General features: G+C 43.7%; 1 protein-coding gene and 1 non-coding gene across 2 annotated transcripts in view; both read left to right on the top strand.

Moving 5' to 3' along the window:
- Positions 1-27673, top strand: part of CC2D2A (coiled-coil and C2 domain containing 2A) — a 114371-nt gene that overhangs the window by 56783 nt on the left and 29915 nt on the right. Inside the window, 8 exon segments of the mRNA XM_032494328.1 lie at positions 2750-2927; positions 12785-12941; positions 15576-15723; positions 18187-18325; positions 20305-20508; positions 22167-22259; positions 23206-23297; positions 26331-26498. Coding sequence (XP_032350219.1) covers positions 2750-2927; positions 12785-12941; positions 15576-15723; positions 18187-18325; positions 20305-20508; positions 22167-22259; positions 23206-23297; positions 26331-26498 — 1179 coding nt within the window.
- TRNAT-AGU lies at positions 1934-2005 on the top strand. The gene has a single exon. It is a non-coding gene; the product is annotated as a tRNA-Thr (tRNA).

Raw genomic sequence — 27673 nt, forward strand, 5'->3', positions numbered from 1 at the left:
ATTGCCTCCTCACTGGCCACTCAGGAGCGCAGTACCCGAAGCTGCCTGTAGGAGGTGCTCTGCACAGTGCCTGCCAGAATGGCTTCTGACTTGGAGCCTTTATCTGCAACCTCAGTGCGACTGTTCTGTCTCCTGCTGGCACGTGCGCCCTCTGCGCACAGACACCCAGGGCTCTCCAGCAGCAACACAGGCCAGCTTCTCTCTCTCAGGGCCTTGGAGAGCCTCCCAAAGGGATTGTAGGTATTGTGATTGAGCTAGGCCATCTGAGGCAGTCCTGTCCAGATTTGGTAGAAATTCATTTCTAGTCATTCATATGTGACGTCTAAGAGCTATCTAGCATATGTAAATCTATACACATAGTAAGTTCATAAACACACGTGTATGTTCATCCTCTTTTTAAAATTTATAATTTAATAAAAATATTTTTATTTTTTATGGTGAAATACATAATTAAAATATTTTTAAATTTCCCATGTATTTCCTCCCTACACACTACAGAGATGGCTCTCAAAGTGTAACCCCAGAAGCAGCAGCGTTAGCAGCGCTGGAGAACGTGTTAGGAATGCAGATCCCCAGGTTCCGCTGAGACCTGCTGGATCAGAAGTCCTAGCGCAGGGGCCAGAAAGCTGTGTTTTCATAAGGTTGCCAGTTGATTCTGACGCATGTGAAAGCGTACTGATATCTATTAATGGAAATCCACTGAAATAATCGATACCACCAGAGCCCAGGCTCAGTGCTCCAGTAACAGAGGCCCTGTCCTGGACACAGGGAACACCTCAGACTGGAATCGTCAGTATTCCACCGTAGAAAGTGAGCCTTCAGCTGAGTCAGCGAGCCTCAGCGATAACTAGGATTCAGGGATTAACTAGGATGTCATTTTAAGGCTCCCATAACCTTCTTGGTTTCAAACTTCTGTTAGCATGCTAGTAACTTACTATTAAAGTGTGGCTTCTTGTGCATTTTCATCTGTCCCCTCAACTTCATAGCATTCAGATGCTATATATCAACTATTCCCTAGCACTCAATTAGCTACTTTTAAGCCACAAATACTATACCATCTAACTAGACTATGTGATTACACGCATGCTTTTTAAAGGGAAAACTTAGGTTTGGCTTGACAGTCTTTTGTGGTGAGTCACATTTTGACCGAGAAGATGTACCTCAGTCTGAAGTTCCTGAGTTTTCACTGGGTTTGGGGACTATAAACCAGGTTACCCCAAGCCAATGATTATAATCCACCCTCTTCATCAGACCGTCAGGTAAGGGGGCCACGCAGCAAAAGGGGGTGTTTTAGGTTTGATTGTAGCATGAAGTTACTGGGAATAAGGCTTAAAACAACTCTGAGTAGAGTGTGTGGGTGTCTTGGAAACTTGTTGAGATTGACGTTAAATGTCTTTCATAGAAAAAAAAAATACTCAAATCATTTGAGCAATGTCATGTCTAGCATGGGTCTAAATTGCAGAGATGTAAACAGTTACAAGAACCACCCAATTTAAGGAGTACAGAATTTCTATTTGGAATGATGAAAATATTCTAGAGAAAGGTAGTGGTGATGGTTGCACAACGCTGTGAATGTGCTTCATCCCACTGGATGGGATGTTTAAAAAAGCTAAAACGATAAACGTTATGTTGTGTATATGTCATCATAATATAAAAAAAAAAAAGCTACCACCCCCAAAAGCCTGAGTGTGTTTTGGATTTTTATGCTCTAACTTTTTCATTTCCTTAACAAGCTTGAGTTGCTGTTGATTTAAGCAGTAACTGGTGTTTTGGGTGGGCATCTCTGCAAATATCTACGATGAAATTAAAGACCGCTCTGGAAGGTTTTGATTTTTTTTTAACTTCCTGGCTATAAGAATGATATGCTTGCCAGGATACCTTCTAACTTCTATTGGGGCTCAAATGACTTTTAAAAATAAGGAAAATCTGGGAGGAGGGTATAGCTCAGTGGTAGAGCACATGCTTAGTATGCATGAGGTTGTGGGTTCAATTCCCACTACCTCCATCAAAAATAACTAAACAAATAATTATCTCCCCCCAAATTAAAAACAAATGGAATCAAAAATAAGGAAGATTTCTTTCTCTCTCACAGCCAGTGAGCAGTGACTCACCATCGGAAAGTGTTCAGAAAAAGCTTAAGTCTTGGGAAAGGAGCCTTGACCCAACTGCTGCAACGTGCTGTTATATTTTTAGGATAAAGTACCCTACACAAATGTAAATCACTGCTAGCCCTTGGAGTCTGGATTCACTCCATTTAACAAATAATGTAATTCTGTTTACGTAAAACATTGGGAAGCAAACGTAAGGCTTGTTGGAACAAAACTAAGGAGGCTGTAGCACAGTGATGCTCGAGCCACAGTTCTAAATCCCTGTGGCCCTGTCAGTGCCTCTTTTCTCATATCACGGTGTACTATCCTCTCTCCCCACCTCCCCTTTTTTTGGTGGCGGGGGAGGTAGTTAGGTTTACTTATTTATTTACTTTCAGAGGAGGGACTGGGGATTGAACCTGGGACCTTGGGTATGCAAAGCATGTGCTTTACCACTTGAGCTATGACCTCCCCCTTGGATCACAATGTACTGTTGTATTAAGTTCTGCAAGACCCGTGACTGTCTTGGTTCAATGAAAGCTAAAGTGACTGGCAGGGTCTCCGCCTGTGTTCCTTATTCTGTTCGGTGCCTATTTGTCAAATGCTCACTTAGCCTTGGTGCATGAATACTCACCCCACCCGTGGACCGTCTCACTTTGCAGGGGGGAGGTCTTGCGAAGGGAAGACGTCAAGAGGCGCTCGTTGTATTTGAAGGTGATCTTCAACGACAAGGAAGTGTCCAGGACCGACAGTCGGCCGCTCGGGGCAGACTTCCGTGTTCACTTTGGACAGATTTTCAATTTGCAAATAGTCAACTGGCCCGAGAGTTTAACACTGCAGGTACGTATTTTAATTATAGTCATTGTCCTAAGAAGTTTTGGTCATCACAGATGTGAGATGGTTTTAAATCATTCATTGGCTCTGCTGGTGTCCTGATAGGCTCTCAAGGGACACCGGAGGTCAGTTTCCTCCTGGGCGTATCTTAAGGCCTTGGCAGGAGAGATCTGTTACCCACTCACGTACCGAAAGTGCTGGCAGAGTAGCTGCCTCGGTGCGCAAGCATATGTCTGTTTGGAGATGAGGTGGGGGCTGGGGGAGGACCGGCGTAGAGGGGTCTCTGATTCATTCATGGGGGAGTTTCAACATTACGCTGTACCAAGACCCTAGCATAATATTCCAGAGAAATCAGTTTCCATAATCACAGCTGGGTATGATGGGGTTGGGAGGTACAGGTGCCAGGATCCCCCCAAATAAATAAAACTCCCTACTAGCCTAAATCCCACTTATTTGTGTCTGTTTTAGTTTCCTAAGGCTGCCATAACCAAGCACCACCAACTTGGTGCCTTAAACAGCAGGCATTTATCTTCTCACGGTTCTGGAGGCCCTGAAGTCTGAAATCAAGGTATCACTGGGCCATGCTCCCTCCAAAACCTGCAGAGAAGCACCCTTCCTGCCTCTTCAGCTCCTGGTGGCCCTAGGCGTTCCTTGGCTTGTGGTAGCATCACTGCCATCTCTGCCCCATCTCCATCTGGCCTTCCTGTGTCTCTGTGTGTCCTTTTTTGTCTCTTACAAGGACATTCTCAGTGAACTTAGGGACCCCCCCTCACTCATCTCCATTTTTATACCTGGGAAGCCCCGATCTCCAAGTGAGGTCACGTTTTCTAGTTCCCGGTGCACGTGAATTTTTAGAGGACACTCTTCAAATCAACAGTGTCTTAGACCTGCTGATCTTATGGTGAAAACTCTCTTAAGATGCTGACAGATTCTCTTCCATGACACTAATAGGCATGCTAATTAGACTTGCAAATACGTGGCGCACGTGCCTCTGTTTGCTGCCCACCACCCACGCAGAAATCACTAATCCTCATCCACCGCTTGTGCAGAAACTTCTCATTCTCATCCACCACCCTTGCTGGAAATGACAACTGATCATGCCTCTTGTCCCCCACTGAGCCTAGATGTAGGTAACTTCAGAGCCCTTCTCACACTGTCGTCCAGGCTGCCACTACCTCGTGATTGTAACTGACATTGTCTGCAGATACAATTACAGCTGTATAATTATTAAAATATTTACACACTTCTCTACTGAATGGCAAATGGTTGCCATCCTGGAGCCCCAAATTGCCACCCTGGCCACATAGACCCCACTTCCAAGACCCTCTGGACCTTCCCACAATGGACCAGTTAAAGGGAGTGTCTGAACAAGGTTAACGCCTCCAGGACCCCGTTCCCTGTATGATTGACAGCTCTTCTGACTGGTTAGCACTGGGCTGTGAGCACTGCTCAACATTTTGAATCTCAACTCCTGTGTAGACCTAGGTAGCTGACCTTCTAAAACTGGTAGAGGAAGTTTGAGACAGGCTAAGATACGGGGCTCCTTTGACAGTAGAAATGCTCAGAACCAAGTTGGGACGCCAGGAAATGGGATGGGGACCGGAAAGGGTCAGCCCTGAGCACCCAAAGTCAGCCCCCTGGCATTGGGACTTTCCAGGGACTGAGGCTACTTTGTCCTACCCCTGTCATCCCTGATCTGGAGGTGGTGAGGGCAGAGGGCAACCCTCATAGCAAAGCGCCAGGCATCATGACTCAAGCCAAAGTCCTTTGCGTGCTGGTGACAGCTCTGATATCCACAAAAAGGGAAAATGTTTTCCTTGAAAAACAGAGCTAGGCTTAGTCCAGCTGCTCATATAATTCTTTAAAACCTCATCGAATTTTTAAGAAACATCTGTGTATGCTAGAACTTGAGAAAAACAGAACTTATTTTGCTGCTCAACTTAATATGGGTGAGAGGAGAAAGCAAGGGCAGTTTGTTAAGGTAAAGAATGGTATGAGAAAAGGGATTGAAGTTCTGCTGAAAAGCCTGAAAATTCCCTCTGAATATCACCCATGAGAAAACAATCTCTATACATTCTTGCATGTTCCCCCCTTGATTTATAACCCTGTGTGGATACAGAGAGTGAAGTGGGGTGACTGTGGCTAAAGCTGAGAGCGGGAGCCGCCTAGCTCTGCACCGGGAAGGGGAGGTGGGACCACCCCCAGGTGGGCAGCGGTGGGCTTACCCGGTACCTGCTCTAGGTGCCAGGTCCACACCGACTGTCCATCCTGTCTCCTCCAGAGGCCCTGCGGTGCCTGACTGCCCGGAGCACGTGGAGGATTCCTCTCCCACTGTCCTTTCAGCCAGGCTGTGTCTGAGGGGCTCTGGGATCCAGCTGACTGCGTTTCATCCCCTCACCTCTCCCTGTGACATGCACCATTATTTGTGTCACTTAACCACCACGCATCATGGACCAAAAGACACAATCCCATTTCAGATATGTTCAAATTAGAAAATCTAGTATTCTCCGTACCACGAACACCTGGCCTTTCTTAGCCAGAGATTCCAACAGTGAGGAGCCGGAGGGTAGGTCTTTCTGTTTGGATGATGAGGGGCTATGGAACATTTAAAATCTGAACACCTTTGGGAGAAAGGTCGCACTCTGCTGGTCCCAAAGCACCCCACTCCCCTCCCCATCACAAACCCTCCTGCCCTGGCCCCGGACACATGCACTTAATCTACAGTTTAAAGTAAGACTTGCTGCACATGGAAAACTGTCCAAATTAAGAATAAAACTTGATGGAGAAAGTAAATGAACACAAACTCCAGAAGCCAGCGCAGGGCGTTCCTGTCGTCTGCTCTTAACAGGGAGGGATTGCGGGGGCCCAGGGTGAGTCTCACCCATTGCGCACCACAGAAATGCAATGATTTCAGCTACTCAGAGTTTGCCCCCTCCTTTGAGGTTCATCCTTAACTCCTCCTCCCCTCCTCCCCTGCAGAGGAAGAGCTGACTGAGGAAGACCGAGAGTAACATGAGAAGATAAGACAGGGGTAGAGTGAGGCCAGGGAGCGGCAGCCCAGCACGCAGCAGGTAGGAAGGAGAGGGCGCCCTGGAAGGAGGACCACCCCCTCAGGCCCCTCGCCCACTGGAAAGAGTGCAAAGGATGCGAGAGAGGGCCCTGCCCTCCCAGCACGTGCCCAGCCACGCCCCTGTTGCTTGCTGAGAGCTCAGACCTCCCGGCTGGTCTGCGACACCCTCTCCCGCTCTGGGCAGTTCTCAGTGTCCTGAATTACTATGTAAGGAAAAACATCTTCACGTTGCACTAGTGTGCCAATATTTTATTTCATATATTTTCTAAAATATAAGATAATCCTCCTAGACTATCTCCTGCTGACTGCCTTGAATATTAGCTTGCTGGGAATGTTACCATCAGAACAGTTTTTTTTTTAAGTAATGTGAAGAGTATTCTCTAAAATATTATGAAATGACTTTTTTAAATCAAAGAGCAAAACTTTATCCTATAATATTAAGAATATACTCGTAGGCATTTACCTTCGCCTTAAGAGCTGAATCATGCCATCTTTTAAAAATTGCAAACTAAGGGAGTCTTGGCTAAGTTCTTATTAAGCTCTCTATAAAGATTTGACAACTGATCAAATCAATGTTATAGCGGTTTAGAGGCATAATTTTTTATGATTGGGTAACAGTCACAGATGAAATTAATTTAGAGGACATTGTTGACTCTCTAGGAATAATACTGTGCCATTTGGAAATTTTCCATATAATTGTAAGTTCTGAGTTAGAGAAGGTTCAAGAATTATTGGCAACCTTAGGAGGGTAAGAAAAATCACCTTAAATGTATTTCTTTATGCCGCTGCTATCGCACTCTTAACTTAAGGATCTAACGTGTTTCAGAAGATGTTCTGAGATTCTCAGAACTGCAATGCATCAGTTGGTTCAACAACCAAGCCCTGAATGTTTGTTGCCTGATTGTGCAGAGCCAGCAGACTGTCTGATGCTGAGCCAGGAGTCTAGTGGAGAATTGGAAGCCACATAAAAAGTAGGGTGTAAACAGCCCTGCCTCAGGGAGCTTTAAATCCAGCTAGAGATGCGAGGGAAGCGAATGCAAAGAAACAGCACTCAGCGGAGTACAGATACACAGGACCACTGCAGGGAACAGGGCTGACGGAGGTGTTTGACTTCCTGCGTGTTTTGAACCACAAGCCTCAGTGTTTCCTAGCCAGGCCTGAGATGGGAATGCCAGGGCAGCCCTACAAAGCAGAAGAAAAGTCCACAGGCTGGCATAGAAAGCTAGGAGTGGGGGATGGATCGGGGCCTGGCAGCAGACGGGGGAGGAAGGAGTGAATTAGGGCAACATGGCAGCCTTGAAAGAAGAGATTGACAGGACTTGGTGATGCTTTAACTAGCGGGAGTGAAAAGGAAGGGAATCAAAGTTGGTCCCAAGGAAAAGTGAGATGGGACTTCACAGGATGGGAGCCGGAGCGGGGCCAGAGTCCTTCCAGAAAGGTCTTGAAAAACATGGTTTCTGAGGTCTCTCCAAAATAAAAATGCTTGGCCTTTCACAAAGATGAAATTTGATTTGGAAACAAAAAAGCTTTGTGATGATTACCTTGACCCCTTTATCATTCACATCTATAATATCACCCCATAGTCATCTTCTTGACTCCCCAAAACTAGCCACAGTGTGTAAGATCGCTGGGCGGCTTTTAAATGTGCTAGCATTATTGGTTTTTCCTTATGAATCAATGCAGTTGAGCTTTCATATTCCTAGCATGTGGACTGAGATAGGGAAATTTTCCCTTTAACTGAGCTGGCAGGAACATGAGTTTCCCTTCCTGGAGCCTCTCCCAATTTCTCTGGCTCGTCTGCAGAATTGGACCATCACAGTGGGAAAAAGTCCTACTTGGAGAAGTGTCCTTGATAACCCTCATCTAGCTCACTGGGGTCGGGGACCTAAAATGAAGATACCAAGAGGAGGCTCCCCTCCCAGAAGCTCAGCAGGGAGGAGAGGGAGGGAAATGAATCAGGGGTTTGAAAGGAGACCGCGGTTTACTTTAGGGTGTGGTTAATTGGAGCACATCTGCCAGCCTGAGAAAAGCAGCCAGTCCAGAAAAGACTGATGACTGTGAAAATGAAAAGGAAAGTTGCTGGGGAGGGTGGGAGAGAGGAAGGAGAGAGGGTGGGATCAAGCTGTGTTGAGAATGCCCTCCAAGTTGGGAGTGATAACACAGGGGAGGGGTGGAAGGCAGCTGGGAGGGGGTTCACCTCAGATGCGATGCCCACGGTCTTTCCAGTGAAAGAAGGGAGTCTGTGGACCCGAGAGGAAAAAAGGTTTGATTCCACACTGAGGGGAAGCGGGGAGGGACCTCTACCAAGAGATGACTAACAGACTGGTGAACAACATCACTGGCGGCCGAGATTAAACCGCAGCCACTTGTACCAAATCCAACACCACCAAGTGGAAGAGATGAAACTGCTGTGTCTTGTTTTACTTTTTTTGTTTAGGTTTTAAAATCAGAGAAATATGACTTTTAAATCATGCAATATAAACTACTTCATGATGGATTATTGTCTGTCTTAACTTAATGCCCCTACATGTTTAAGATTTGTCTTACCTATGCAATTCTAAATACTGTTAGTGTAAATTTGCACCAGATTGCTGAGTTAAAGCAAACACTCTTTCAAATGCAGGGGAAGTAACAGTAATTTCATAAATGGTCCCAATTTGGTAGCAGTTGATATAATTGCTATTCTGAATTCACTGCTGCCTTGCTTTACAAAACAGGAATTTTTGAACAGTTGTACATAAATCAAACCATATTTCCTGTCTTGTTTCTTCATTAACATTACACTTACAAACACACTCATTTTGCTTCAAGCAGTGCTTTTCAATGGAGATAATGTTGCCCCCAGGGGACATCTGGCAATGTCTAAAGACATTTTAATTATCACACGTGGTGAGTTGCTGCTGGCACCACTAATGCAACTGAGGCCAGGAATGCTGCTAAACATCCTACGATGTGCAGGACAGCTGACCACAATGAAGAACTGTTCAGCCCAAAATGTCTGAGAACGGCTGACTTAGAAAGAAACCAAAAATTAAACTGAATTGTACAGAAAGTCATTTACAGATACCTATTTAAAGCCCAGAATGCCCATTTTCTGATTTTTAAAACTAGCATTTCACCCTAGCATTAATTAAATTGAGCTGCTATTTTAAAAAATGAGGGTGTCTCAGAAAGACAGATCTTACCAGTCAAAGTTTAATTTAAATAAAAGAAATTCTTATTTCACGAAGCTTACGAAAATCAATTGGCTGCCTTAAAAGAGTAGGGTGAAAAGTTAGGGAAATCTTTGGATTTTTTGGCTTTCTGGGATGGAATCTATTTTTATTTATTAGAAAAACTTTGATAATTATCTGCTGAGACAGTAGCCCCAATTGGCAAACTCTCCATTCCCCCAGAGTTTATCGTTGCCTCTGTCCTACCGACTCAGCACCGAGAATCTCCATTCAGTACCTCTTCTGACTCTAGGTATGAGTGTGATTGCAGAGACTAGGAACACAGCCCCCTCCACTGACATCTACCAGAAATGCCCCTTATGTAATAACTGCATGTTCTCTTGGCCACTTTTAACCATGGTGACCAGCACAGAGCACATCCACAGGAATTAAAAACCAAACAGAAGCTCAGAAGCACCTCTTAAGGTCCTTCCACAATAAAGTAGTTGATAAATGACTAACGTCTAGGAGGGATGTCTTTGCAAAGCAATTGGAATCATATAATATAGAAACTTTGTCTTGTGCAGCTCAGCAAACACTTGATTCTTCTATTATGGAAAGGGATGTAGGTATCTGAAAAATACTTGGATTTGTTCCTATTTTCAGATATGTTTTACACCCTGATTTAGCTGCCCTGGCTGTTGGGCTGCTTTGGAATTCTATAGTCATCAGAGTAGTTAAGAGAGACACAAAGTCAGGAAAGATTTAACAAAATACTAAATACTGTATTATGTCACCTTCTGAAGCATTTTACCAGCCTTAAACAGTATTTTCTGACTGGTGATTCCCTTAACTTGAAGTTATATCAGGATTTTATTAGCTCCTGATGTTTTTAAAGCATTTAAGCCTTACTATAGTTCATTTTTCACCTCCCTACCTTTGCGTGCCCAGAAACATACATGATGTAATTACAAGTATGGAATATGCCATAGAATTCTGGGCTCACTATTCTGTTCCATTGATATCTGTGTCTATTTTGGTGCCAGCACCATACTGTTCTGGTTATTGTAGCTTTGCAGTACAGTCTGTAGTCAAGGAGATTGATTCTTCCTTGTCTGTTCTTTCTCAGGATTGTTTTGGCTTTTCAGGGTTTTTTTGTGTTTCCATACAAATTTTTAATTCTTTGTTCTAGTTCTGTGAAAAAAATGTCATTGGTATTTTGATGTGGATAGCATCGAATCTGTAGATTGCTTTGGGCAGTATGGTTATTTTAACAGTATTAATTCTTCCAGTCCAAGAACACAGTTTATCTTCCCATCTGTTTGTGTCTCCATCAGTTTCTTGCATCAGTGTCTTGGAGTTTTCTGAGCACAGGCATTTTATCTCAAAGTGTATGAGTTTTGAAGGAAACAGTTGTAGATTCAGATCCCAGCTTTGTGACCAGGGAGGCCTCTCCCCTTCATCGAGCCTCACATCCATCAGCTAGAATTGCTGAGCCTGTTATCTCGCCTAATCTTTACCACAAACCACCAGATTCTGGTTAAGATTAAACGTGATAACAGACCTAAAGCCTCTCATGGCCTCATACAAAGGAATATCTCAATGAATTAAAACTGGGGAGAAAGTACAAAAATTTCTAAAGGGAAAAATGTCAGGATGAAACGTCATGCCAGTGAGTCCCTAATTTAACAGGTCACACCAAGCTCTCCTGTGCAATAAATGACCACCTGGCGCACGTTCTTGAGGCTCTGTGATATTCTAAAACTGCAGGCTCTTATGAGAGGTTGGGATAAGCAAAAAAAACAAACAAACAAACAAACAAAAACTTCTTTTAGAGTTCTGAACCAATAAAAATATGGTGAAAAAGTGTTAAAAATACAAAAAAGGGGGTCACTATAAGTTAACAGAAGTTTGAGGGACATTTCGATCATTTGGAATGTATGGAATACATTTTGATCTTGATCAAAGTACCACAATAATTTTTTGAGACTCTGAAGAATATCTGAAACTTACTGATATTTGATGTTATCAAGGAATTGCTGTGAAAACAGTATTGGCAATTATTTTTTTTTGTATCATTCTCTTTTAGTGATACATACTGAAATAGTTACAGATGAAATGATGTCTAGGTTCAGAATATTGGTGGAGAGGCAAGTTGTTGAGACTATAGATAAAACCAGATTGGCTCTAAATTAGTGGTAGTTGAAGCTAGGTGATGGGTTCATGGTATATTATTCTTCCAAAATTACATATATTTGAAATGTTCACTAAATGATCTTTCTACTATAGATTAAAATATTACCTTTTTTACTGGTAAAGGTGAATTTGGAGAGTGTGGCTTAAATGTACCACTCCTGGGCTTCTTGCTGAACTTCTAAATTAGGCGGAGGTAAGCCCTGAACAGTCAGAGGTGTCTTGGTGCACTCAGCCTGTGAGAATAGCTCACAGTGGTACTAAGTCTGGGGTCCTGAGTCCAATTCCTATGCGGTTTCTGCCTTTGTCTTTACTCCAGTAGCATCTCCAAACTCGGTCAGCCATCTTGCAAATGTGAGCTCGTGGGTACCAGGGAGACGAGGCCAGGATAGCAGCCCAGTACAAATTCACCTTCACCCTCATCCTTGGAAAAGAATTCATATCATGTGCCCTGTGAGGGAGGAAGGGTGGAGGGGAGCTGTCGTGTCATCTTGGTGCATTCAGGTGGTAAATGGAAAGTATTCATCAGAGGGGAACTCTACTGCTTAAGAAGAAAAATAGGAAGGTTGAATTCATGGAAATTTTAAAAGTCAAATCAGCATTTTAGAGAAACGTGTGCCAGCCAGAGAGACCTCATGGAGAGAAAGAGTAAAGTACAGGAAAAAAGCCAGCAGAGCTGTGGAATGTTTTATCTTCTTACCGCAAAGGTGAAATGAACCACAGATACAAGGGAGACTTGATCGAATGGAGCAGAGGGTCCTACTGAGGCCGCATCATGTCTTCATAATCTGTGGCTGCCAGGCAACGGGTCCTCCATCTCGCAGTGACGGCATTGTAACGAGACACACCGCAGTAATTAGCGTCAGAGCTACAGGTGGACTAGTTGGCTCTGTCGTGGGAGAAGGCCTGAGACGGAGCTGGATAGGGTTGCAGCAACTAACAAATAAAGTGAAATCTTGCAGGAAAGAGTTTGAGAGATTTACCGAAGAGCAGATTTGAACCTGATACCCTGGAGTACTTCCTACTGCCGTGGAGGCTGGCGCAGGCAGTAGCCCTTCTCGTGGCATGTCTGTATTGTCTCCCTTTTCTCCCTGATGGCCTTTCTCTCTGAAGTAACTTGAACCAGGAAAAAAAGGAAGCCCATTCTCCAAACTAATGTGTATTGGCTTGAAATAAGAATAATTGTACTAACCTGATAATTTGATTAAGCTCTCTACCCCAGGAGATTAAGCCAGGCAAGAGGACAGGATGTCCAAAACTTGACCATAAGTAGGGTATAATCTGTTCTCTATGGGAACCACAGCAACACAACTCAGCTTTCCACTCTGAGATGGTGCTCTGGACTGGAACAGTGACCAGACCAGCACAGCACAAATGGACTGATTATCTAGGACTGATCACCCTTTATTACCGTTTTTTTTTTGGCCGTTTCTCTTCCTCAATCTCAGGTATATGAAACAGTTGGACACAGTGGTGCCACCTTGCTAGCAGAAGTGTTTCTACCCATTCCTGAAACTACTGTTGTCACTGGAAGGGCTCCCATCGAAGAAGTGGAGTTTAGCAGTAACCAGCACGTGACACTGGACCATGAGGGAGTCGGAAGCGGTAAGGAAGGCCTCAGTGGCTCACCGTTTCACAGTCACATATGAAGGTTTCTTTTTTTTTTTTTCCCCACTTCTCAGACAACCAGACAATTATAAGATTTTTATCAGAAATTTAAATTAAAACAATAATCATACATAATTTTTTTGCAAGGTAATTTGCTATGTACTATGTTTGGCCAGTAAATTCATACAACTACACAAGTGTAAAGTAGTTTGGCCATGTGAATTCAAAGTCTTTAGATTGCCTTTGACACCTTAATTCAACTTCTGGGAAAGTAATTTGAAATGACAAAACCTTGTGCATAAAAATATGTACATCACAGTATTATCTGTAAGGCTTTCAACTTTGAAATAACTTACATAATTATAACAGATTATTAAATAATAGTCTCTCTTGTCTCCTTCTAGAATTGTGACTGGATATGTGATGGACTGTCTCACTCTGTCCACCATGTTTCTTAATCTCTCTTTAATATACTTGACATCTTTTTCTTTCACTGCTACATTCTTTGTAATTTCTTTAAATCTGTCTTCCAAGTCATGGATTCACTCTTTGACTGTGTCCAGTCATGGAAACTCATCATGGCATTTCTCATTTCCATGATAGTATTTTTCACCTCTAGACATTCTATTTAGTTCTTTTATAATCACCTGGTCAGTTCTGATAACGTTTTGTCCTTTTCTCACACTCTCAATCATTTCTTTTATTCATTCATTAATTCATTTATTTTTAAACACATAAAAATATTTTTCAATTTTACAATCTGTACCTGATCATTCCAATACCTATGTGCTTATTGGCCTGATTCTAATTCTGTTTCCTCATGTGACTGGTGATTTTTTTATTGTGAGTGCACACCTGGAACTTTGCAAGAATTCAGACTCCCAAATCCAATCACCAATCTAAAAGTCTAAAGACCTAGGCTTTTAGTTCCAGCTCTGGTACTGACAAACTGCATGACCCCAGTAATCTTGTAACCTCTTTGAATATCATCTCCCTCATTCATAAAATGGATCTAGTAATACCTCTCTTAGTGTCTTACAGGGTTATTTTAAGTATCAAGATGGAGTGTTCAGCCATCTACAAAACAGAAACAGCCTCACAGACACAGTAAACAATCTTATGGTTACTGGAGTAAAGGGGGTGAAAAGAGATAAATTTGGGAGTTTGAGATTTGCAAATATTAGCTATATATTTAATAGATAGAAAACAAATTTCTTCTTTGTAGCACAGGGAACTGTATTCAATATCTTGTAATAACCTTTAACGAAAAAGAATAGGAAAACAAATGTATGTATGTGTATATATGGCTGCGACACTGTGCTGTACACCAGAAACTGACACATTGTAACTGACTACACTTCAATTTTTAAAAAATGAAGTGTTCAGTATGAGGAAAAGATCTTGAAAAGATGCTATTACAGGGTTAGCAGTGACACTGTTTTGTGTTAATAATGTTAACTGGAACTCTAGAGAATGAAGCTGCTATATGTTGTGCTTTAAAACCTTTTCTTTGTTTACTTGAGTAAATGTCCTGCTCCAAAACCTTTCATCATTAATTTCTGATCAGTGGGGCCAAATCCGTGAGGCTTTGCTGTTGTCGTGACAGCCCAGCAGCAGAACTGTTGAGCGGTCAGTGTCTGCCCGGCCCCGTCTGAGTCTTTGGAGGTTCACCTCCCCCCAACTTAGGGCGTCTGCCCTTGTTCCTTCTGCTGAGGATGCTCGTTCTCAAGACCCCGACGTGCCTCACTTCCTCACTGTCTTCAGGCCCTTATTCAAAAGTGACCTCTCACGGAGCCTTCCCTGGCCACCCCACCTACAAGTTCAGCCGCACCCCAGCACACATGTTCTATACCCTTCCTGAATTTGTTTCTCTTGTACTTATCACCCTCTAGCATACTGCTCATTTCTCTTATTTATCTTGTTTGTAACTTGTCTCCCCTACTTGAATGCAAACTCATGAGACAGGGATTCCTGTCGGTTTTGTTTCTTTTTTTGTTTTGTTTTGTTTTGTTTTTTTCTCTTTTGGTGGGGGAGGGAGCTAATTAGGTTTATTTATTTTTGGACAAGGTACTGGGGATGGAACCCAGGACCTCATGCATGCTAAGCACACACTTTACCACTTGAGCTATACCCTCCCCCCCAAGTTTTGTTTCTTTACTCCTGTCTTCAGTGACTAGAATGATGCCTGGTATGAAGTAGGAGCTCAAATAAGCATCTACTAAATGAATGAATGAATGAATGAATGAATGAATAATATCTTCACCATAATCCTTTAGGGTCCACTACTATTATCCCTATTTTATGCATAAAGAAACTAAGGTTCAGAGAAGCTAAGTAATTTGTCTGCAGTCACACAGCTGTTAAGTGGCAGGGCCAGAATATATACACAAATGGTCCCACTCCAGTGTTTATCATTCATCATAATGTCTACACTCTGCTGTCAGAGAGAGAGCCACACAGTCAGCTGTGAGCGCCACCACCTGAAGAAGTTCAGTGATGTTACTGGAGTTGTGTGTTCCATCCCCACCCCTCCACCCACTCGTTCCTTTTGTCTGCCGTCTGCTTTCTCACCAGTGCTGGGCTCACTCCCTCTTCCTAACCAACATCCTGTATAATTTGGTGTTTCCCTAGGAGTACCCTTCTCATTTGAAGCTGACGGCAGTAATCAGCTGACTCTAATGACCTCGGGGAGAGTGTCCAACAGCGTGGCATGGGCCATTGGAGAAAATGGGATTCCTCTAATTCCCCCACTGTCACAGCAGAACATTGGATTTAGGAGGTAATGTGTGGCTAGAATAAACTGGTGAGTGGTGTCAGCATTGGTGTTAACGCTATACAGTGGGAAAAAAAATGCTTGCAATATCACATTCTTTCCTTTTATTGTCATGTGCCAGCATTTTCAGGGTTTTTTTTTTAATTGTTCTTAAGGTAAAAAAGTAAAATAGTAATATCCTAACAAATACTGATGTTTATCAGCGTCAGATACAGTGACAAGCACTTTATTTCATCTTCGCCAAGGAGTCTGTGCTGTATTCTTTCCCCCGTTTCGCAGATGGGGATAGCGCATGGCACACTTGTATGTATCTGGTCCTCAGCAGAGCTTCACTGTGAGTGATGTTGGTGTGAAAACTTCTGGTTATATGAACGCCCCTATTCTCAGTCCCCTTCCTTGATGGCTAGCCCTAGGTTTCTGCTCGGAACAGCAGAAAGGGACTCGGGGCCTCAGCAGTTCACCCCAGGCAGGCCCCGCTCTCGGCAGTTGATCTGTCCAGACTGTGGAGCCAGGTGGCGTGGGTTCGAGTCTTGCTTCTGTCCTTCCCCAGTAGGTGTGTCTTGAATGGACCATCCTACCATTGCAGGCTCAGTTGCCTCCATAAAATAAAAGGACTTATCTCGATCATCAAGAAGACATTGTCATTTTCAACACGTGGAAAACCCAAATGGGGTTTATTTTGTTCCCTTTACTCCCTCTCCAACCAAATGCAAACACCTGTGTCCATGTGATAAAAACAGCCAAGGACCTTCTCAGCCAGGAGACTGGCCGCGTTTCCAGTGGAGGCGTGTTTTTGCCTTTGAGTGTAAGCCTTTTGCATTCGTTGCATTGAGTTGCACGCTGGGGAAATTTGCTGGGGATTAAAGCTTCAGCTCCTCAGGAGAGGAGGAAAAACGGCGTGAGCGACAGGAGATGCAGCACTGTTCGTAAAGCCCAGCCCGGCCGTGGTGACCACTCTGGCCCCTCGGAATTCAGTCGTGTCCAAAGTTGGTGCTTAAGTTAGTTGCATAAGTGTTTATTTTTTTCTCTTTTATTGTAGCCTCGGCGATAAGTGGTCCCCAGCTGTCTGGGAAAGGAGGCCTTCAGGGCGTCCTGCACCAGTTGCAGCGGCTCCTTTCCTTGGCCTGGATCCAGGAACTCGGGACACTTTCAAGCACTGGGCAGAGTTGCAGGAATGGGTCACATTTGCACTCCTTCCATTTATGCCTCTTTTTTTCCAGTTTTATTGAGATATAACTGACACATAACATTGTATACATTTAAGGTATACAACGTAGTGATTTGATATTTATACATATTGCAAAATGATTATCACAGTAAGTTTAGTTAACATCCATCACCACATAGTTACAGGCTTTTTTCCTTGTGATGAGAAATGTTAAGATCTACCGTCTTAGTCATTTACAAGTATACAATATGGCGTTAGTAACTATAGTCACCATGCTGTACATTAGATTCCCAGGACTTGCTCATCTTAGAATTGGAAGTTCGTCCTCTTGACTCCCTTCGTTCATGTCTCCACCCTGCCTCCACCTCTGGCTCCACCAATCAGTTCTCTGTTTCTATGAGTTTGGTTTCTTTTAGATTCCACATGTAAGTGAGATCCTCTCACTTCGCATAATGCCCTCAAGGTCCATCCATGTTGTTGCAAATGGCAGGATTTCCTTCTTTTATGACTGAATAATACTCTGTTGTATATATCTACACCACATTTTCTTTATTCATTCATCCATCGATGGACATGTAGGTTATTTCCACATCTCGGTTATTGTAAATAATGCTGCAGTAAACATGGGGGTGCAGAAATCTCTTCTGGATACTGATTTTGTTTCCTTTTGATATTTACCAAGAAGTGGGATTGCTGGGTCATTCAAGTAGTTTCACTTTCAATTTCTTGAGGACCCTCCGTACTGTTTTTCACGGTGGCTGTGCCCATTTACATTCCCCGCAAGAGCACACATCCTAGTTTCCACATCCTTGCCAGCATTACTACCACTTGTCTTTTTGATGAGAGCCATTCTGAGACGTGTGAGGTGACACTTCATTGGGTTTTGATTTGCATTTCCCTGGTGATCAGTGATGTGGAGCATACTTCATGTGTCTGTTGGCCATTTGTATGTCTTCTTTGGAACAATGTCTATTCAGATCCTTTGCCCATTTTTTAACTAGATTCTTTGTTTTATGGCCATTGAGTCGTATGAGCTCCTTATATATTTTGGATATTAACCCCTTATCTGATGTGTGCTTTGAAAATATTTTCTCCCACCATTCATACTTCTTCATTTTCCTTGTAATATTTAATAGCAACCAACAAGTAAAGAAAAATAGCAGAAGTCCTTCCTTATGATTAGATTTTCTCTCCTAGAGAGTAGCCTCCTTAAGCAGTGCTGTCCCTGGGATTTTGGGGTCCTGACAACAAATTGCTCTGTGATGAAGTTTGTCTCATGGAATCAACTTTTTTTTTCCCAGTGCTTTGAAGAGAGCAGATGCCATCTCCTCTATTGGCACATCAGGACTGACAGACATGAAAAAGTTGGCCAAGTGGGCAGCAGAGTCCAAGCTCGACCCCAACGACCCCAGCAACGCTCCTTTGATGCAGCTCATCTCGGTAACGTGGCCAGAGATCTGCACACACACCATTTCTCTACTTGGTGTGATGAGAGCAGAAACGGCTTCTCTTTACCCACACTTTCTTTCCCACTGTGTCCTCCCACGCAATGGGGTTTAAGAACGTGAGTGCCGGGTTGAGTGACAGGTTTAAATTCTAGCCCTGTGCTCAGCTGGATGTGCAGGCACTCGTGCTTCTGAGCCCGGTGACGCCCCCACGGTGTTGCCAGGAGGAAGTGAGCTGCTGCAGGTCAGCCCTGAGCTGAGCACACGATCAGCGTGCGGTCAGTGTTAGCTCTTATTGTTGCTCTTACCTCTAACATCTGTGAAAGCCCTAAAGAAAGGTTTCACTTTGCCCTTTCTCTAATCTGGCCCCAGACACTCAGAGTTCCCTGCTCCAGGTCACACAGCTGGTAAGGACTCAGATCCAAGTCGAGGTGACTTCAGGGCACGTGTTCTTTCCATCCCATCTTGAAGGACTGATGGGGCAGTTTAAGAAACAGGGATTTTGTTTGTTTTCTTGTTGGATGATTAATTAGATTATCATTTAGGTTTCATTTAAGTATTCCTGAGATAAACTATTTGTATCTATCATAACATTCTAAATTCTTTCTTCGGTGAATTTACAAATAAAATGGAACATTAGTCAGTAAATGATTTCTCTTGGTATCAAGTACAATTGTTTTTACTCCCAAGTTCAAAATTTCCACAGAAACATAATAAACACGCAGATGACCCAGAAAGTGACCATAGCAACACATCTAAGATCACGTTTATTGGTGTGAGTTCGTCAGTAAGGTAACTATAACGGGGTGGAATTTTTCACTTCTCCCCTAGCGATTCTAAGATAAGTCCCAAAGCAAGCTTTGGTTTATTCTGACTTTTGTGTTTATAAATTCTCCTTCCAACATACTTCACAGTGCAGATAACAGAAATATTAGAAAGAACAGGCCATATTACCTGAAGTATAGCCTCTTCTATGTAAAGTTTTCAAATTATGTTTCAATTACTACCTTCAAACTGGTAGCGTTATATATAGGACACGTGTCACTTTCGTTTTTTTCTTTTCGACTCTTTGCCTTCTCATAGAAGGACCAAAAACTCAGGGACTGCCTTCCTGCCTGGCCTCGTTTCATGAACCAGGGTTTTCACAGCAGGAACGCCTTTCCCATCACAAAGCCCCAGCAAATCTCTGCTCCCTGATTTTCCCTCTGCCTGGGAGGAGGTTGCAGCTGGCAGAGCACCCGGGCCGTGGGTGGGGGAGCAAGCAGACACCCGGGCGGCATGCAGCCCACACTTGCACATCCCCAGCGTGGCACTGAAGCCGTCCTCTCTGGACCAGGGCACAGGGGCACTGGAGGTTGGCGCCAAGATCCATCTCTGGCTCGCTTTTCCCAATGACCAAGGCCATGAGGTGCTGTTCGGGGCAGGAGAACATGGCCGTGGAGCCAAGTAATGTGGATCAGCTGACAGTGGGGCCTTTATCTACATTTATGCATAAATATATTCAGAAAGTGCTTGTCAAAAATAGTTTAAAATATTTTTTAAATGTTAAAATATAAAAAATATTAAAATATTTTACAGATATATGTACAATACATATATTAGATTTTATAGACGCTATGTATGTGAGTAATCTTATTTGCAGTAGGCACTTGGTAATACACTGATGTAAATCTCTCATTTTTCAGTCTGTATATTTTCATAACACCTACTAGGGGAGCATGAGTACCAAAAATAAACCTTACAGTTTTCATTTCTTTGACCCATGGTACTTTTTATAGCTACTAAATGAATAGAACAGTGCCTGCCCCATCTTGTAATGTATTTCAGTGTATTTTCTCTTTAAACAAAATGCTGGAAGTTTCAGGTCTCCCAGCCTAAAACCCCATTAAACGTCATTCCCAGCAGCTGAGCCACGAGTCTCCTTGAGTGAAATCTGCCTGGCACCTAGAGGTTCTTATTTTCTGGTTTTCCCAGGTTGCTACCAGTGGGGAATCTTACGTGCCTGATTTCTTTCGCCTGGAACAGCTACAACAGGAATTTAACTTCGTCTCAGACGAGGAATTAAACAGATCCAGACGGTTCAGGCTCCTCCGTCTGAGAAGCCAAGAGGTGCCAGAGTTCCGAAATTATAAGCAAATTCCATTATATGACCGAGAAATCATGGAAAAGGTGTTCCAGGTGAGAAATTGCCGCAGGGGAGCTAATAAAATAATAAAGTCACCGCCGCGCCGTTTGGGGTGCTGTCATGTCCGTGTTGTGCAGTTGCTGCTGTGTTCTCAGCAGAGGTACTGGCTCCTCTTTTATAGCACTTTGCATAACCTTTCCATTACTTTTTCTTGAATCCAATGTTTAAATAATCTTTGTCTCAGTATAACGACACATAAACTAGGGAAAAATTAGAGTGTTAGGGTTGAAAAATATCTCAAGTGGTACTGAAGCCATCCACTTGAGGCTTTTTGCCTGGCTGAACTGCCATTAATGTGACAAATTATCCTGCCTTCGTCAGGAATTCAATGCCTTTTTAATCCAACAAGTATTTACTAAGCACAAAGCGCAGTGGTAAGCACTGTAGGGAAAACAGATGGGTAGGATCTGAGCAGCGTTGGGGTGGGTGGGCCTGGAAGGAAGTGGGGCACGGGGCTGACACCCCGCACCGGCAGCAGGGTGCACTGAGGCTGGGCGGAGGAGGACTCATGGTGGGTGTGAGGCAGGGAGCCCTTGAGGAGTTACAGGTAAGAGGTCCGTGTAGGTGGGGCAGGCGAGAGAAAGCCAGCGTTTGTTTGATGAGGTAAGTGGAGAGCCATTAGAAACTGACACCAGTATGGTTTTTCATGCAGAAACTATTCTTGGGAAACATTTTTGGTAACTTGGTTCCTCTTTGTATCAGTTTGGATTTGTGATTATAAATGATAAAAACCCAGTTTGAACCAGCTCACAGACCAAGGGGAGTTTACTGGATGATGAAATCACAGAGTAGGTTGAACAGCTAAGACGTGTGAACGACAGGGGCTCTTCTCCGCCTCAAGGACACCTAGTCCAGGGCCTGACTATTGCCCGGCCCCTTCTCCGCCCTGTCTGGGCTTCCCTTGGTACGGTGGCTTCATCTCCCCCATCGCAGACAGATTTCTCCCCTTGGCTACACGGTCACCGGTATCACCCAAGTTCACATCTAGTAGCTTCAGCCAGGCAGAGAAATGCGTCCTGTTGTCCCAAGTTTAAACATCTTGTGGACGGCTCTTGAGCCACGAAGCCTGGTCAGGGACCACCCTGGGCATTCAGCTGTGACCAGAGACGCATTAAAGGAGAAATAGCAGCTCCCTGGGGCCCACGTGGAATTTAATTGATAGGAAAAGAGTGGAAAGTTCAGTGGCCTAATAAAAGCCCAAAGCACCCACTACTCTCCTCCAAGTAGGTGACCCGAGTCAGCTGCAGCCAAATGCTATTTACTATTTTTGTAATTGCTTTACTTTAAGTAGAAAAGGCAAAACTTAAGCAGGGGCTTTAGTGAAGTTGCTTGGGTGAGCTGAGCATCATGAACAACAGCGACTCTCTCTGCTATCTCTGTGGCCTCTGTTTCTTTCCACATGAACATTTTCACTTGCAATTACATATTTCTCTTCTACTTATAAGGCAGTTTAATCAACTGACTCCAAATCCTGGATATTACATCAAAGATCAATTCTGAACCAAAAGTTCAGAGGGAAATGGAAGGAACATTTAGAACCATAGTTTGCGACTTAACCCACATGTGATAAATAATTCTCCAATCTCCAGAAGGGAATGAGAGAGGACTAGTATTTCAAAACCATCAAAGTATTGCTTCCTTTTAATTTCAGGACTATGAGAAACGGTTACAGGACAGAAACGTAATTGAAACCAAGGACCACATAGATATCAATAGGGCCACAGTAGCCAAGTACTTCCAGCAGGTAAGGAAAATCATTTTAAACAGTCCTCCTAGGGGAAAAACAGCCAGCATCCTAAGGCTGGAGGAGGGAGGTCTCTATTCTTTTATTTTCTCGTAATTGCAGATATGAAATTGATTAACAGCTATCTTCATCTTTTGAACATGGTTACTTGGTTCTTCTTTGTATTAGTTTGGACTTGTGATTATAAGTGATAAAAACCCAATGTGAACTAGCTTGGCACCAAGGGGAGTGTATTGGATGATGAAACACTGAAAACACTAAGATATGTCTCAGTTCATTACCAGTGGTTATCTTAAGAGGGGTATGATTACAAGGGACTCGCATTCTAAGTCATGATTTTTTTAAATATTTGCATGTTTGCATCTTATTACCTTTGTAATTAAAAAAAAGTTTTATAAACCACATACTAACTGTCCTGCACTAGAAAGTCAAAATATCCCTTTTTCCTTCCTTCCTGTAATAAATTTAACTTATAAGAAATGCTACAGTGACTACTGTTCATTTCCCCCATCCAGTTCATCTACCCTGTACCTCGTGTGAAAAACCGATTTATGACATTTAAGAGGCCCTCTCTTTAAAGGATAATCAGGTAGTAAGTCGGTCTGAGTAGGGGAAGAACTTAAGAATCACTTCTTGAAATGTGTGTGCTTCGAGACTGGTCCTGTTTTTTGTAATTGTTAATTCATTCATTCAGCTAAATTTTACCATCTTATCTGCCAGGAACTTTTCCAGGTCCTGAGAATGTAGCAGTGAACAAAACAGAAACCCTGTGTCTCAGGGAGCTCATGGTAGTGAGGAAAGCTGGATGCTCTGCGGGAGGAAACGGTCAGAGCTGTGGAGAAAAGTGAAGGGGGGCTGGGCAGTGACACCGAGGTGACATCAGAGCAGTGAGCTGAGAAGTTCATAGAACAAGAACATTTTAAATAAAATGTATTTCTTTCCTCAGGTTAGGGACTCAGTGATAAATCGCTTCCTTGTTGCAAAACACCATTTTCTTCTTTCGGATTTGATAGTAGAGGAAGAAGTTCCCAATATCAGGTAAAAAAACCTTTTCTCATTTCTTATAAAAATTATTTGTATTTTATTGTATGAAAAGTTTCATGTAAATATAAGATTTATATCAGTGTCTGGTGTGCATTTGGGCCCCTAATAATACTGGAAACTGGTAAAACCTGATTAAGGCTTAATGGTACCTTAGTGGGGAGGTTTCTGTTAGAACAAGTCATACAAGATGCTCTCCATCACATTCCAGTGGACCCCATCTCACCTCCCATGACCTCCAAGTCAACTTCCCCAGCCTTGTCCATTTTCTCGTTCCAATCAAATGAAGTTCCCCTCCAGCACATCCTCCTCCAGCCTTCATCATCTCCCAACGCCGGGCCCTGCTTTACGCTCCCAGCACAGGGCAGTGGGGTGGCTGAGCACCAGCCCCCTAAGGCTCTAGGCGGCAGGGCGAGGCCAGGCTCCAGCACCACAGCCAGGAGGCACACAGCTGCTGTGTGTCTGGTGAGGGGCAAGGGCAGCAGGGAATAATGGATATTTACATAGAAAATGCATTTGCTTGATTGTCTCCCTATCATTTAGAATAATCCTCAAATGGTCTCAACTCGGGGTGGATGCGTGAAAGATGAGAGAGAACTTTCTCTGTCGGTGGGCTTGCGCAGTCCATTAACTTCATGACCTTCCTGTGATTGAACCTCTTGGTCTCCTAAAAAAAGGTCATTTCCTGTGCATGTACTTTTACCCACCATCAAGTTGGCAAGGAGACAAAAAACTGTGCTGTCACGGCAGCCCCTTTCTTTGCCTCCATCCTCACACAGAAGGGAGGCTGTGCCCACATAACTTCATGCAAACTGTCTCTCTCTCTCTTCCAGGCCCAGAGTCCTGTCATTGAATGTTTTTTTCAGCCATGATAATTACACGTTAGAATAGATGATGATTTTTCATGCTGTTTTTCCATTTCTTTTCTTTCTTTTTCTTTTTTCTGCTTTACTTTCTGCATTAAGTTCTGAAGGCTCAGGGTATGTTCTTTCTTCTTTTACTTTTGGTTTGTTCTTGACTTTAAATTAAGATGTTGCTGTATTTAATGGTCCCAGCCACCAAGATGCTCTCATGCTGACTGCTGTGGGGCAGCAAAGTCTATGAGAGGAGGCGCCTCTTGGGGAGGGCGGAAGTATTGAGAAAAGATGGAATGTGTCATATTATGACCCCGGGGCAAAGATTTCTCTCTGAGGTCCCCACGTTTGGCTTAGGGAGGTGTCCTGGCAGAGAAATTCAGAAGATGGACTTTAATTTGTGACAACATGGCTTTATGTTAAGTGAAGTGAGTCAGTCTGAGAAAGACAAATACTATGTGATCTCACTTATAGGTGGAACCTAAAAAAACCAAACTAATAAGAACAGAGACTAATAGTGATCACCAGGGGCTGGGGACAGGGAAATGGGGAGATGTGGTTTAAGGGTACAAACCTGCAACCAGGAGCTAAGTCAGTCCTGGAGATCAAATAAACAGCATAGTGATTATCGTCAACAATGCTACTTCAAAGTTACTAAGAGTTACTAGCTCTTACAAAGTCACTAGATCTTAATTGTTCTCACCACAAAAAAGAAATGATAATTAGGCGAAGTGATAGAGATGTTGGCTCATGCTGCAGTGGTGATCATATTGCAATAATAAATGTATCAAACCAGCACATTGTACACCTTAAACCTACACAGTGTTGTATGTGAATTATATCTCAATTAAAATTTTAAAATGTACAATAAGTCAAAAAAAGAGTTGCAAAGATGTCAAACAATGTTACTCTTCCCTTGCTCTTTGTTTTGCAAAAGATAGTTATTTTTCATACTTTTACATTATGTTAATATGTAATGGGCTTATTCTTGTCTTAAATGAGTTCATAAATAAATATATGTAAATATTTTTCAAAAGGAGAAGAAGCTGGGCTGTGAAGTTAGGGTGATCTGGTTTTGAACCCCAGCCCTCTCTCCTCCTATATAGGAGCCTCCAGCAAATTCCATCACCTCTCAGAGCCTCCAGTTTCTTCATATGAAAAATGGGGTTAATATACTTGTAAGGATTAGAACTATTTTATGTAAGGCACCTAGCACTCTGCTTGAATCAGAGAAAGTGCTGGTAAATGGTAGCCACTCCATGCCCTGTGGGACAGGAGACCCTGGGGAGCAAACAACCCCTGGAAGTGCCTTGGGAGCCAGTATCCCCCCAGCAGGCACCTGCCTCTTGCGAAGAAGGACCCAGTCCTGCAGTCCAGCTCTGATACTCCTGGGGGGCAGACAAGCGTGAGCGTTGCCAGCCTGAGGCCAGCTTGGCACAGCTGGCTCTGTTCCGTGGCTGCTGGGCATTGTCATTAATGTCAGCTTCCTGATACAATGTCCCATCTGTGTTTCTGTTTAGTCTCTGGGGCAGAATTAAATTATTTGCTCCATGACCCTTTCCCCCAGGTTCACTGACTGCATTGCTTTCATCTTCCGGGAAGTGTTGATGGATATCATCTCAGTGAGAGGCAGAAAGACATGCTCCCTCGCTCCTCCTCCCCCACCTTCCCGCATCTCCATCCCTTCCTTTCTCCGGCATAATCACTGGCATCATAATCATTGTCATCATCCCAGCAGTCATCATTTTAGGGCATCTCCTAATGCTAGACTAGTGCCCGGGGGCTTTGTACACACCTTCTCACTACGTCCTCTCCACAACCCCGAGAGGTAGGTATTATTATCCCCATTTTACAGATGATGAAACAGAGACTTAAAGAGGTGCAGCAGTTTGCCCAAGGTGAGCAGGATTCATACCGAGTTTTGTCTAACTCCAGAGAGCCAATCCCAGGAGGCTCCCCAGGAGGCGGTAACCTCAGGGCTCTGTGAATGGACAGGCTGAGAAATGCCCCGGGGGCCCAGGAGAGGGAGAATTTCTTGACAATTTCCACCCTCTTTAAAAAGACAAAGAGTTTTTCAGGGGCCTGTGAGGGACCCTGGGGCAGACTTTGGGAAATGGTCTTGACTCTCCAGATCTTTCTTTTCCCTAGAGTCTTAATCCTGTTCTGTAATCATTAGCATTTTGGGCCTGAGCCTTTTCAAGCTGGCAGAACAAAAGCGACCACTGAGGCCAAGGAGGAAAGGTCGGAAGAAGGTGACTGCCCAGAACCTGTCTGACGGAGACATAAAGCTGCTGGTGAACATTATCCGGGCTTATGACATTCCGGTGAGGAAGCCAACGACAAGGTGAGAGCCCTCTGCACACGCCGGGATGGGATGTGCAGGATCCCACCCCTTTACAGCTTGTTCACTCTTGTCTTGAACATAGTTGTTATCCTGTGGAGGCCGAGGGCAGGGTGGTGGGGGGTCTTGATGAAGGCAGGGCCCGACTGGTTGCAAGTAACAGAACCACCTCAGCCAATTGAAGGTAAAGGGGGGATTTACTGGGAATCTCTCAGAGAACTCAAGGCCAAGAGGTACAGCTAAACTGCACAGTGGACTATAAGGGTTAAGATGGTTTCTTCAGAGGCCCCACTGTCTTGCTCACCAGCTTCCTTCTATGTGTGATGGGAGTGGGCCATCCAGTCAGGGTACCACCCACCAAGGGTTAGCTTCCCAGGAGAGAATCTGAAGGCCCTGACTTGGGTCAGGTGTTGATCCATGATCTGGTCACCTAAAGCCAGAGAGGCAGATCACAAGGACCAGTCCTGAAGGTGGGGGACAGTTCTCAGAGAAGTGGGTGACAGCTGAGCAGACACCCACAGGTGTATAGTCCAGATTCTGAGACATGTGCGATGAGCACAAAAATGTGAGTGACTTCTCCTTTATCTGCTTTATCTGTACTTCACTACACTGGGACAAGGGGGGCCCCTCAGCCATCAGTAAGGTGAGCAGGTGAGCCTAGGTTTTTTATCCCCTTAGAGAACCGAGATGGAAGGACCAGGAATCTCTTCTCTTTGCTCGTGTCCTCTCCAGTGTAACTTGGAAGCTGTCATTCATTACACACTCACAGTGTTCTAGGCACTATGTTAGGTACTTTCATGTATGTTATCTCACTTACCTCTCACCGCTAGTACTGTCGCCATTTTACAAAAAGTAAAATGGAAGCGAAGGGAGCGTAAGTGGCTTTGCCCAAGGTCATCTAGCTGTCTGATCACAGAAGAGCACAGGTGTAGCCTTTGGCATCTTTCCTTCCTCGGTTCTCCCCTTTAAATTATCCACCCTCACCTCCCATTATTTTGCCCTACTTTTTTTTTTTTCTGCTAACTAACTTTTCTACCCGTTATAGAACATCTGAGCATCACCAATATTCCCAGAATTTTGTTTCATGTAAATGTCTGTTTATGCTCCTGAATCTGCATCATAGCATTGCTTCCTTGAGCTTCAGCTCAACCCTTTCATCTTGATTGCATCAAAGCTCA

The sequence above is a fragment of the Camelus ferus genome, chromosome 2, assembly GCF_009834535.1.
Source record: "Camelus ferus isolate YT-003-E chromosome 2, BCGSAC_Cfer_1.0, whole genome shotgun sequence".
Taxonomy (NCBI): domain Eukaryota; kingdom Metazoa; phylum Chordata; class Mammalia; order Artiodactyla; family Camelidae; genus Camelus; species Camelus ferus.